At 34.0% G+C, this 12,030-nt stretch overlaps 2 protein-coding genes across 2 annotated transcripts in view; both read right to left on the reverse strand.

Annotated features, from left to right (window-relative positions):
* The window catches only part of LOC307147456 (uncharacterized protein), a 6,454-nt gene extending 5,142 nt beyond the window's left edge, over positions 1–1,312 (reverse strand). The window contains exon 1 of the mRNA XM_079852192.1: positions 1,236–1,312. The gene's annotated coding sequence lies outside the window, so the exon portion shown is untranslated. The remainder of the gene's footprint in view (positions 1–1,235) is intronic.
* Positions 1,313–2,989: 1,677 nt separating this feature from the next.
* Positions 2,990–10,623, reverse strand: psmc5 (proteasome 26S subunit, ATPase 5). The gene is made up of 12 exons (XM_079852277.1): positions 10,366–10,623; positions 9,774–9,845; positions 9,040–9,109; positions 8,817–8,914; positions 8,672–8,728; positions 6,811–7,041; positions 6,564–6,690; positions 5,327–5,517; positions 4,634–4,732; positions 3,464–3,574; positions 3,274–3,360; positions 2,990–3,143 (listed from the first exon to the last, which is right to left on the reverse strand). The coding sequence occupies exons 1-12, from the start codon at positions 10,387–10,389 to the stop codon at positions 3,090–3,092; spliced, it is 1,221 nt and encodes a 406-aa protein (XP_079708403.1). The 5' UTR covers positions 10,390–10,623; the 3' UTR covers positions 2,990–3,089.
* Positions 10,624–12,030: the final 1,407 nt, after the last annotated feature.

Below are 12,030 nucleotides of genomic sequence, written 5' to 3' on the forward strand. Positions count from 1 at the left end.
GTGATCAGAACAAGCTGTGTAAAATGCATTTGATTCAATGATGTGACGCTCACTTTTGGTGTACAATTATTAATTTATTTAAAAATTCTGCTAATAGAGGCAGTGACTGGAATGCATGTCTTCTACAAGTTTTTCTATCTCTGAATTAAAATGAATTTGGACAATTTTTTGAAGGTCTTCAAGTAAAAAATAGTGGTAGCATTATCCTGAGATTGTGATTTTATGAAGATAAAAGTCTCTGTAAAAGGTTGAAATTATTGAGAGAAAAAAAATAGTTTCACATATATCTAAAAATATTCTTTCAGTTAATTTGTAAAAAAAGAAAAGAAAAAAAAACTACTACTACTACTAATAAATAGTGCTGTCAAATCGATTAATTGTGATTAATCACATCTAACATAAAAGTTTATAAATAAATTATATGTATATATATATATGTGTGTATATATGTATATATATATACAGTATATATATATATATATAGTTATGTTACAATATTATTTTCTTCTCGCTATATTACAGTACTGTTAGATGTTTTATTTATTTTCTTAAATCATTATTTAATTCAATATTCCTTTATTTAATTTTAATATTTTATTATTTATTTATTTTCACATTTTTTTGTAGTTTTCATCCCTGTATAGCTCATGTAGTCAAATGTCAAATATTTGTCATTTGTGAAAAAAATTAAAACTACTACTACTACTAATAACTAGCGCTATCAGAACGATTAATCGTGTGTGTATATATACATACACGTATATCTATATGCAAACTTTTATGCTAGATGTGATCAATTGATTTGACAGCACTACTAATAAAACATTTTGATATACATCTTATATCTAAATATCTTCAAAAATTCCCTTTAATAACTACAGGACTGAATTTGTGTTTCGTGATCTTAAAAACCTTTTGATCTAAAGGATTAATTTAAATGATGGACATTAGTTTTGTAGACAAATATATATTATGCCTATACAAACTGCTACACAAAATAGAAAATAATAGAAAAAAAATGAAATGGATGAGTTGATGAGTGGATAGCGAAGGAACTCCATTGATTTGTTTAAAATGCATCCAAACCCTACATAACGACATGCTTTACATAACCTTAAATAAGTTTCATAACCACCACTGAATTCATACTTGGTCTAAATTCTTTTTCAGGAACTTGTAAATTCTTTAAAAGTATGATTTCACATTAAAGTATTTTTCAGAAATGTCATACTCACAATAGTTGTATATCATCAGACCCAAACCTGAAGAAAGTGGAACTCAAAGTCAGTCAGGCTGTACAGTACGTGCTCTCTAACAGTGAGTGTAACCTCTGACGTCCCGTTGAGGACTTTGAGCTGGACACAGTCATCGGGGCTGGGTTTGTAAACACCAGGATTTGCGCCATTCAGAACTGAGAATGACTTTTCATTTCCAGTTCATTTCCTCAATTTGAATTGAGACATCACAGGATGCAGACTTTTCATTCCAATTTTAATCACCAGAACTACAATCAAAATGGAAACCTGTTGTTTTAAATAATACATTTCATTTTTAATCATATCAATAATCAGTGTTTCAATCAATGGAAATTTGTAGCAACTTTACATATATCATATTTCATAACTCACTTCAGTTTATGGTTCATGATGGAAGGAGACTTCATTTCCTACAATGCTCCAGTTTAGTCTACATATATTGTGCAATCAATATTTCCTATTTATTTTGCTACCTGAAAACAAAGCGGTGGACATTTTTAGTGCTTCATGAAAAAGTCTGTTTTAATAGTATTGAGCTTATTTTAACGAAATATCCATTGAGAAAAAATATTCTACATATCAAGAGAACAAACAGTCAATGTTTAACCACTAAACTAGCACTGGAACTACTGAAACAATGAGTTTCATGCATGTTTTCAACATCCCGGTCAGCATGTGCCATATTTCATTCAAATTCACACTCATTAAGTGAAAGAGAACCTTTACCTCTTGTAAATTTAAAGTCTCCTCTCCTTTGATAAATAATGCATTTGATGCTTTCACGTGAAAGCCAGTAAATGCATCACTCCACGTCCCAGACATAGCAGACTGAACCAATGTTGAAGTAAATTGTCAGATGCATACTCAGCATCAGACTCATAAACATGAAACAGTTTTAAAGTCCCTCTGTGGTGAAAATCAAGCTTTTAATGTTGTTTATATGTCTGTGGTGTTTTGAAAATGCTTTAAGAATGTGCAAATTCATAAGTCAACACCATTGCTGAGTATTTTCTCCTTAAAACTGCAGTGAACCAAACACAGATCAGTTCTAAGCCGTTTCTGACGTCGCAAACAACCTTATAACCAATCAGGTCAATGTGATCATCAGTGAGTGGATCTCTGAGCTGGTGTGAGTGGAGGCGGAGCTCATTTGCATATTCATAGAACCACATATACTAAATGAGGCAAGGGTGAAGAGTTACATTCAAGCTATTTTGAGGCATGACTTTTTTTTTTTTTTCCAAGGAAAAAACGATTAAATTTGTCATTTTGGTGATCAAAGATGAGTTTTAAGCAATAAAATTTTGGACTACAGGGGGACTTTAAAGTTTGTCTTAAATTGAGTTCTGCACTTACAGTGGAGGTCTTGTAAACAAAATAAAAAAAGGTAATTGTGACTTTTTATCTCACAATTCTGACTATTTCTTACAATTCCTAGTTTATATCACAATTTGGACTTTATTTCAATTGCGAGTTTATAGCTCACAATTTCCATTCATTTCAGTTCAATTGTGAGTTATAAACACAATTGCAAGAAATAAAATCAGAATAACAATTGTGAGTTATAACAAATAGTGAGATATGAACTCAATTGTGAGAAAGAAAGTCAGAATTGTGAGATTAAAAAATTTAAATTAGCTTTATTATTCTGTGGCAAAAACAAGCAGCAATTGAGGTCTATGGGACAATCAACTAAATGCATTTCTACAAAGTGGCAAGAAAAAACGATCATGCTAAGTGAGAAACAATTTATTTTTGAATACATTTGGGTGATGACAATAAAGCAACTTAAAGACAAAAAAAAAAAACCCTGCAGATTATAGAGTCTAATGTTTACTTCCAGAGTTTCTTGATGGACATGTTTTTCTCACTGTCTTTCTGCATCACCTGTGAAAAATAGTAAATTATAAATTAAGAGATATCCATGAAAACAAATGGTTCTAATATTAGGATTGGCAGGTTAAAATATTATTTGTACTAAAGCACAAATTGGAAAAAAACTAAATGTTTTCAGTACCTTTGCCACTGCCATTTCAAAATCCTCTTGGGTAACGTGGACTCTCCTCTCTCTCAGGGCGTACATCCCTGCCTCTGTGCAGACACCCTGTCAGATAAGCACAGATAAAAACTGATTTTCAGCACTGCTTCTCCTGAATAAGTGCCACATAGATGCTCATAAATGCCTGGAAATGATCCTGTGACCTCACCTTGACCTCAGCACCAGACGCTCCTGGCATCAGCTCAGCAATCTTGCGCAGGTTAATACCACGTGTCAGGTTCATTTTACGGGAGTGGATCTTCAAAATGTCCAAACGGGCCTGCAGAGAACAAAATAACGCTATGAGGCTACTAGTATTTATGCCTTCAATATTAGAGAGTCATACATTACAATAATGTCAGAAGTATCAGTATTTCAGAATCAAGATTAGGGCTATCAGAATCGGTCGATTATTTTGACAGATTTCTTTTTGTGGTAATGAAAATAGACCAATGCAAACAACAGCCTTTAAAATGACTCGATAATAATTGGTTCAAATAAAACTTCAAAATCAAGTAATCATGGTTTTATAGAACAACACTGTTAAAATACATAATATAATACAATCATGTTATGTATTATAACAAATGTGTGTAGAGGCTTGGTGTTGTTACACTTTACAGCAGATCAAATCCTTGTTTAGTATTGGCCAAACGACATTTAGTTCTTTATCTTTAATATTTAGCCACTTCTTTACGGTAGAAATGCTACAGCCACTGTAATATCTTTAACAAGAATATGTGGACATCAAAACATGCAAACTCAGAGCGAGGGTATAAACTTTTATTTTGAAATCGCAATAAACAGTTTGCATATTTAGAAACATACTTATGTATTCTCCTGTGTTGGAATAGGTTTATAAATGATTTACATTACAAATCTGATCAAATGGCACACATTGCATTCCCAGAAGCAACCCAAACTCAGTATATGCAGAGATGGATTTTACTGAGAGCATTTACTGTCAACGGAGCTGCTCTGAGATGCACATGATCTACATGCATGTAAATAATTAAAGCGCATATATTAAACCCGCAGGGCATATATTTATTTCATTGATTCAGAGTCTTTGTGAATTCTCAATAGCATTATCTATGCTGTAGTATGGTTTTTAAATGGTTTTAATATTTCGTGCAGCCTTAGAAATGGTCTAATAATGCGGTTCATGGTTTCTCATTTGTGGAATGCGCCACTTCTAGTATTTTGCCGGTTACTCGACAAGGGTAAATTGAATCAAGCATTTTTTTTAAATCAAGTGCTTAAATTGAATCGAGGAATCGTGACAGCCCTAATCAAAATGATAGAGTAAATTTAAAAATATGTAACAATCCCAGCTTACCGCTTCATTTGGAGGGGGAAATTCAATCTTCCGGTCAATGCGGCCTGGTCGAAGAAGCGCAGAGTCTAGAATATCAATACGGTTTGTTGCCATGATAACCTGAGGGAAACAAGAAAGTATTTAGTAAATTCATACATTTCTTATAGAAAAATGATAAAAACACAGCAGGAGCAAAGCATAGCAATAGCATAGGTGTAAGTTTGGTCACAGCACCCCTGGTGGTGATGATTGGAAAGGCAGCTCAATAAGTCTGTGGTGCTGCAAACAAATGTATTTAGTACTCGGGCATGTGAGCAGATAAAGACACGAGTAATGTAGTGGATGAAACCACGCCACTCATTCACACGCAAAATATGCAGACTTCCGATTTAAATAGCAATCTTTTTGCACTTTAATATTCATAGGCACTACAGCCCTACACAAGCTTACAGGCCCTACTTTATGCAACCAAAATGTGACAAATTCTATGCCTTTCAGCATTATACTGTGAATTCCATTTTTATGACTGGATTCTGCTATTCCATCTGCATTTTCCACATCGTGGAAATCATAGATCCCTATATAAGATGTATGGCAAGTCTAGGAAAATTATATAATAATAATAGTATTCAAATTTGTTTGATATATCAGCTTTTAAAAACCAGAGACCTTTCATGTAAGGATCAGCACAGTTTACAGATGTTTGCTTCTCACCTTGATGTTCTTGGTGGCCTCGAATCCGTCCAGCTGGTTGAGGAGCTCCAGCATAGTTCTCTGCACCTCACTGTCTCCTCCTGATCCGCCCTCCAGCCGAGAAGAGCCGATGGAGTCGATCTCATCCATGAAGATGATAGAGGGCGCATGTTCCCTGGCCATGACGAACAGCTCACGCACCATACGAGCTCCTGACAACAGAGAATATGTGGAGTCAAATTAGGACAATAAATCCAGCTTGAGAAATCAGACTGATTTTTTTTTTTATTTTCCTATTTCAGAGCTATCAGATGGCTTCAGAAAACTTGGAATACAGCAGATTTGTCTTGATTATAGATTAATGGTGTGCGTTAGTTCTTTTTTGACAGCCCCTGGTCAATATATTTATTATAAGGAAAATAGCAGTGAGAACATTCTTCTAACAGAATAAAGTCATACAGTGATCGATGGTGCAAGCACTTCACTCGCATTTGCGACAAAAATTTGTGTTTTTAAAAAAATTACTTGAGGTCATAAAGTATTAAATATCTTAAATAGTGTAACTTTAAAATCACGATACAGCCTAATGTGGCTATTAAAACTTAAAAAAAAAAACTATGATTTAATTCAATAAATGCGAGCGCTGCATGTTCAAAGTAAAAACAGGAAGCTTTCGTAAGTTCTAGAGGCTCAAAGTTTCAGAGCAGTTCGCTATTAACGCTAAACGATTGATTTACAGTTTATGAATTATGACAATGTTTACTTTATGGTGTTAATAATTTAATTTTTTGTAGATGGTAGTACAAGTGAGTATATTACTGGCCTCAACTTTTTGTCCTCTTTTATAAATATACACAGTATATATACATTTGTATATGTGTGTGTGTGTGTGTGTATATACACACACACACACACACACACACACACACACACACACACACACAGTTTATAAAGATTAAAGTAGGGCTATAAATATTTACATAATTATTAAATATAGTTTGAAGCATGAATATTTAAAAACCTAGTGTATTTTTTGTATTCTATAAATTAAATCATTTTAATTTAAATCATGTAAATGTCACCTTGTATCCCTTTACATTATTTGATACATTTTTGTTCAGTTTGAGGAGTTTTTTTAATGAGATCCTAAATTTTCCAACTCAGGAGCACATGTCCTTTTTGAAAAAAAGAAGAAGAAGAAAAAAAAACCCCATCAAGCCTTGTAATATGATTTTGATTTGTCTGGAAGCCCACCAACCTTCTCCTATGAATTTCTGCACCAGCTCTGATCCAGACACCCTGATGAAGGTGCAGTCGGTGTGGTGGGCCACGGCTCGGGCTAACAGGGTCTTTCCTGTGCCAGGAGGTCCATACAGCAGCACACCCTGCAGACCAACACACACACACATTACAAAATATGAAGCAGGTACGGCTGCCCAACAGACCAGTAGCATTTTTTACATGACATGTTTGACCTGATAAGAATGTGTTATGCTATCACTTGCCTTAGGCTGTGCAATTCCTAGAGCCTCAAACAATTCTGGGTGCTTGACTGGAAGCTCAATCACTTCCTTGATCTCTTTAATTTGTTTGTCCAGCCCTCCGATCATCTCGTACGTCGAATCTGGCACTTTTTCCACCATCATCAGTGAGACGAGTGGGTCCACTTTGTTTGGCAGGATTTTGTGAAGTGTGTAACTGTCATTACGAAGTGCTACACGGCAATTTGGAGTTACCTGGTGGATATTAGAAATGAATATACTATAAACGTTAATATAAAACAAGTTCACAAGTTAATACAAATCAGTAATCAGTCAGATTTTTTATATTTTCTTTTTTTTCGTTTAATGACCCACATGACGAATACCATATTCCGGATCAAGTTCTGAGGTATCATTCATGACTTTAAAACCTAGGGCTGATTGATTGGCACTTCATCGCCATCATGATTTCTGCTTCTTACAATTAAGCAAGCATAATTGTCCACTGTTTAGTTATCCCGAAAACCTTTAATTCTCTATATAACATTTTGCTTGGGGTCGCCAGATGCCAAGAGTTTAAACCCTCCCATTAGAGCTTTTCTCTTAAAAAGATGCTGCCCAGAGCTTTACTTAGTTTTCTGAACCTGGCAATCACACAAACACAATCTCTCTGCAGTGCAAAAAAATTAAAATAGCACTGATGATCTGAAAATACAACAAATATGTACACTACCGGTCAAAAGTTTCAAATAATTATGCTTTTTTTCATTTTTTTGGTTGAAAGAAGTCTCTTATGTTAAAAATATTAAGCAGCACAACTGTTTTCAACAATGATAATAAGAGATGTTTCTTGAGCAAAAAATCAGCATATCAAAATGATTTCTGAAGAATCATATGACACTGAAGGCTGGAGTAATGATGCTGCAATATTTAATATAGAATAAATCATTTAAAAATATTAAAATAGAAAACAGTTATTTTAAAGCGCCCCTATTATGCTGTTAAAAAAGGTCCCTAATTTTGTTTTGGAGGTCTCCTACAATAGATTTACATGCATCCGAGGTAAAATAATTCTCATATTAATTTAATTCTCATAATAAACAGCATCACCTCATTTCTCAAAGAGTCTGAAAACAGTTTGCTCAAAGTTTCAGTCTCTCTAAAAACCCCTCCTTTCCAAGAGCCTAGTCTGCTCTGATTGGTCAGACGGCCCAGTCTGTTGTGATTGGTCTACTACTTACTGCGTGTGTCTGAAACAAAACGCCTATATTACCATATCTGAATTTCAGCACCAGAGGCTTCATCAGCACTTGATACACAGTGTCAGTGATACGAATAGGAACGATGCTGTTGGTGTTTCTGTATCAAATCCAGCGTAAGTCTTCATCCTTTTGAAGAGCATGCAAAGTGAAGTTGCAGTGCTGAAAATAGCGTCTTCTCGACATGTCGACAACACGAGCCAAACTCTTCCAGGGCTCAGCTACAACCACAATGTTTGAGGGCAGGTGTCGTTGTTCCAAACATAAATCTCGATTGTGGTTGCTGAATAAATTTCTCACTTACTCAACCTCTGTGCCACAGTGCAATGTCTTTTTTGTTTGAATAGAAAATTATTAACATAATTCAGAATTATTGGAATTAATAACTAAACTTTTGAGAGAAGCTTCTTGACATTTTACCAGCTTTTATAATGTAGAGGTGTGTTGATGTATATGATGTAAACTAGGTAACTTTATGAGGTAAAATAAACCCTGTGTATGAGTTTATGTTCTCATGAATTGCTCTTAAGTGCAATAATTCTGATGAATTGTAAAAATACATTTCTCAAATGAGAACAATCATGATGGAAAGTTCAGCCTTTGTAAAACCCAAACAAAACACTTACATCATTTATATCAATGTTCTTATCCACATCCACCACAAACTTTCCTTCAGGGTGCACCTAAAAACAAAGCATAAACATACATGAATAAACAATCTCAGCACTGATCGAGCTCATGAGAAAAGCAGAAAAAAAATGGCTGTCAAACCTTGACCAGCACTTTCTTCTTGTCCATGGCTCTCACCACCTCTCCAACATAAGAGCCCTGCTCCTGCAGTAACTGAAGCTCCTCACGCAGGAGGCGCACTAAAGGAAACAGAGCAAAACAAATCCTGTCATGTCATACTGATGATATTTATAGCACAAGCTATTTGGCATATGCATCTGAACACCAAAAATGACATTCATGAAGTTTGTTGAAAGAGCTTTACCCTTGGCATTTAACTCGTTCCTTTGAGCCTGCAGACGTCTGAGATTTTGGCTTTTATCGTTCACTGTCAACTGAGTAAAGAGACAAGCACATTTAGACACAAATTACCTTTGTGAAAAAGAAGTGCACTTGATTGTATTGAATGTGCACTTGTAGTGGAGTATATAGTTTTTTAACTGAACTTGCAGATAATATAATATTAACAAAATAAAAAGCAATTTAAGTGTACTTAAATAAGTACACTTATTTTGATGTGCTGACTTGCACACACACTAAAGCGCATGTAAAAGTACTAGATTATACTTTTAGCTGAAGCATGTATTTTGATATTGCATTTTGAGTTTTTGAGTAAATGTTGTAAATTGCAACTTCATCAGTACAAATGTGTACTTACAAATATATTTAAATATATTACACACAATTTAATGTACTATTTCTATGTTTCAATAGAAATGACATTAAAGTGTATTTTAGTTTGGCATAAAATGTTTGTCATTACATCCAGCAGTACACTTTAACCATATTTCAAAAACAATAAAAGTAATGATGAATTTACATTTAGATGCAAGTGAATCAAAGTCACTTTTAAGGTAAACTGCATTTAATATACATTTAAAACAAATACAAAGATTTCATGTAATTGTAAATACAACTTTTTGACAATGGTTCTTAATATCTAAGGTACAGAATAAATTGTGTGTCAGCCAAACTACAATATTTCATGGCTATTCTCACCTGAAGCTCCTCGATTTTAGACAGGTAATACTGTCGGAGACCAGAGCCTCCTTTACTCTCCTCAATATCCATCTGCAAAAATGATTAACAATAATATCAATTATTATTAATAACAGTCAGGTTATTAATGGACAGGTAGTGTAACAGTGTCAGGTGGAATGAAGTGATGATTCATGAGGTTTTCTTGAAATGATACATTTACCATGTTATGAAGTATAACGAGAAATTTCTCACATTATGATTTCATGATCAAAGATATAATATTTCTTAAGTATAATCAGAGATTTATCATTTTATTATTAGGCATGAAAGATCTCTGTTGTTATTATCAGTGATTTTGCATGTAAATACGAAACATTTATTATGTGTCATGTAATATATCCAGTTATGCCATGTTATGATCAGTCCCAGTCAGTGACAATGAGACAGCAAACTCTGCTTCATTCGGAGCTGACGCGTTAAATTCAGCCATTTCAACTTATATTTCAAAACACTACAGTTACAACAGATTCCATCTATGAAATATGTGATGCTAACCGACAGCTAACCATACTGTTCATATTAGAAGATTTAACACATAAATAACACTTACTTGGTCAATCCCGTCCAACGCCATCTTGAATCTACAAACTTCCGTTCGTCAGCGGCGTTTTTCCGTTTTGTTTTCCTCGGGCAAGATGCAGAGTGAAGGAGGCGATCTCTAGCGCCACCGACAGGCTGGATAAACCACGGTAACGGTGTGGACAGAAAAATGTAAGCTAACCCCCCTTATTTACCGTTTGTAATGAATAACATGACTGTTCGAACCTATAATTGCTCTTGCTTTTGTACAGTATGTTTGCTGAAGCCCTCTCACCCCCAGTCTCCATCATTCTTTGTACAAGTTTAGCAGCCCAAAAACAGTAGCGAAAAAGGGAACTCTACAAGTCTGTAGGACAGATGAGCTTTATTTATTTATATAATATTTTTTTACAATCACCAGGACACATTTCTCAATATTTAGGCCACTTTTTCAAAAGTCTTCACACAGAGAGCACAACATCAGTCTATGGGCTAAACTGTGGATCATCATTGCTTTGGGACAAAATGCCAAATTACATGAATAAATGTCTTATATAGACACAAACTCCACCAACACTATATATACCTAACAGGTCAGTTTGCACATGTTTACTCTTTTCAAATTTTTTAAGTTAAAGTTAAGTTAAAAACCTAACACATACAACCAAAATGATTAAGACAGGAATTTGCTACATTTCTACAGTAATAATACCATATTGAAATATATTCTGAATCTAAAAAAATAAACACTATCAAAATAATTAGGTGTAGCTGAACACAACTGTTAGTCTTTCAATTTCATTACCAAAAAGGGTAAAACTTAGGAATAATTTTTGTACTGTAATGTAAACATGGACTGTGTAATAGCCTATATAGGCCTACTGCAGTGCATTGTAAGTCTTGTTTTGTAAAAAAAAAATCTTACAAGAGAATTGTACAATGCTGCATTAGTTTCTTTTTTTTTTTAAAAGGTAGTTTTATGAGTGACAATGTTTGTTTTTTAGGTGAAAAACTAGTGTTATGGAAGAATGAGTTGATTTGAGACATGTATGAAGTGTTTTGGTAGATTTAATGCATTTTGAATGTGAAATTAACTGCTGTGCCAAGCTGAAAGTTGGTTAGGAGAACTGTGTGAAAAGTTTTGAAACAACAACAACTGTATAGAAGACCGGTATTACCAGACTAACCAGGACAACAAACACTACGTGCATCAACATGACTGGTGTTTGGCTTTGTCTAACAAACAATCTACCCTCTAGTACAGACCGACATACCTGATTTTCTTACTTCTGCATAAATATTTAATCTAATGATAACATTTAATATTCCATCAAGGTTGATTAAACGCAATGTCTTTTTTTCAGACATTGTATTTTTGATGAAAACATTTATATTATGCTCAGTCACATGTGAATTCCCTTTTATGGAAAGAACTTTATTGTTTAAAATATTCCAATTTCCCAGTAAAAAAAAGTACAAAAGATAAGCATTTGATTGATACAAAAATATAAAACAGAACTTGCGTTGTAAGAACTTAGTTGGCACTTGCACAAAAAAGGGCTTAATCCACTCACAAGTAAATCAAAAGTACAAGAGCTTGTGGCATTTCAGATCAGCATTAATACTGTCTGAATAACTCTTAAGCTATTAACAAAATGAAACCATCGAAAGGAACATTCATTTCAGCTCTATCGAC

This window comes from Squalius cephalus (genome assembly GCF_949319135.1).
Source record: "Squalius cephalus genome assembly, chromosome: 19".
Taxonomy (NCBI): Eukaryota; Metazoa; Chordata; class Actinopteri; order Cypriniformes; family Leuciscidae; genus Squalius; species Squalius cephalus.

Excerpts from the sequence above, each read along its gene's own strand:
- psmc5 (XM_079852277.1), bottom strand. The coding sequence starts at position 10,389 with ATGGCGTTGGACGGGATTGACCAA. Across the intron at positions 9,110-9,773 it reads CTAAAATCGAGGAGCTTCAG|TTGACAGTGAACGATAAAAG; the intron begins GTGAGAATAGCC and ends CTCTTTACTCAG. Across the intron at positions 8,729-8,816 it reads AGAAGAAAGTGCTGGTCAAG|GTGCACCCTGAAGGAAAGTT; the intron begins GTTTGACAGCCA and ends CTTTGTTTTTAG.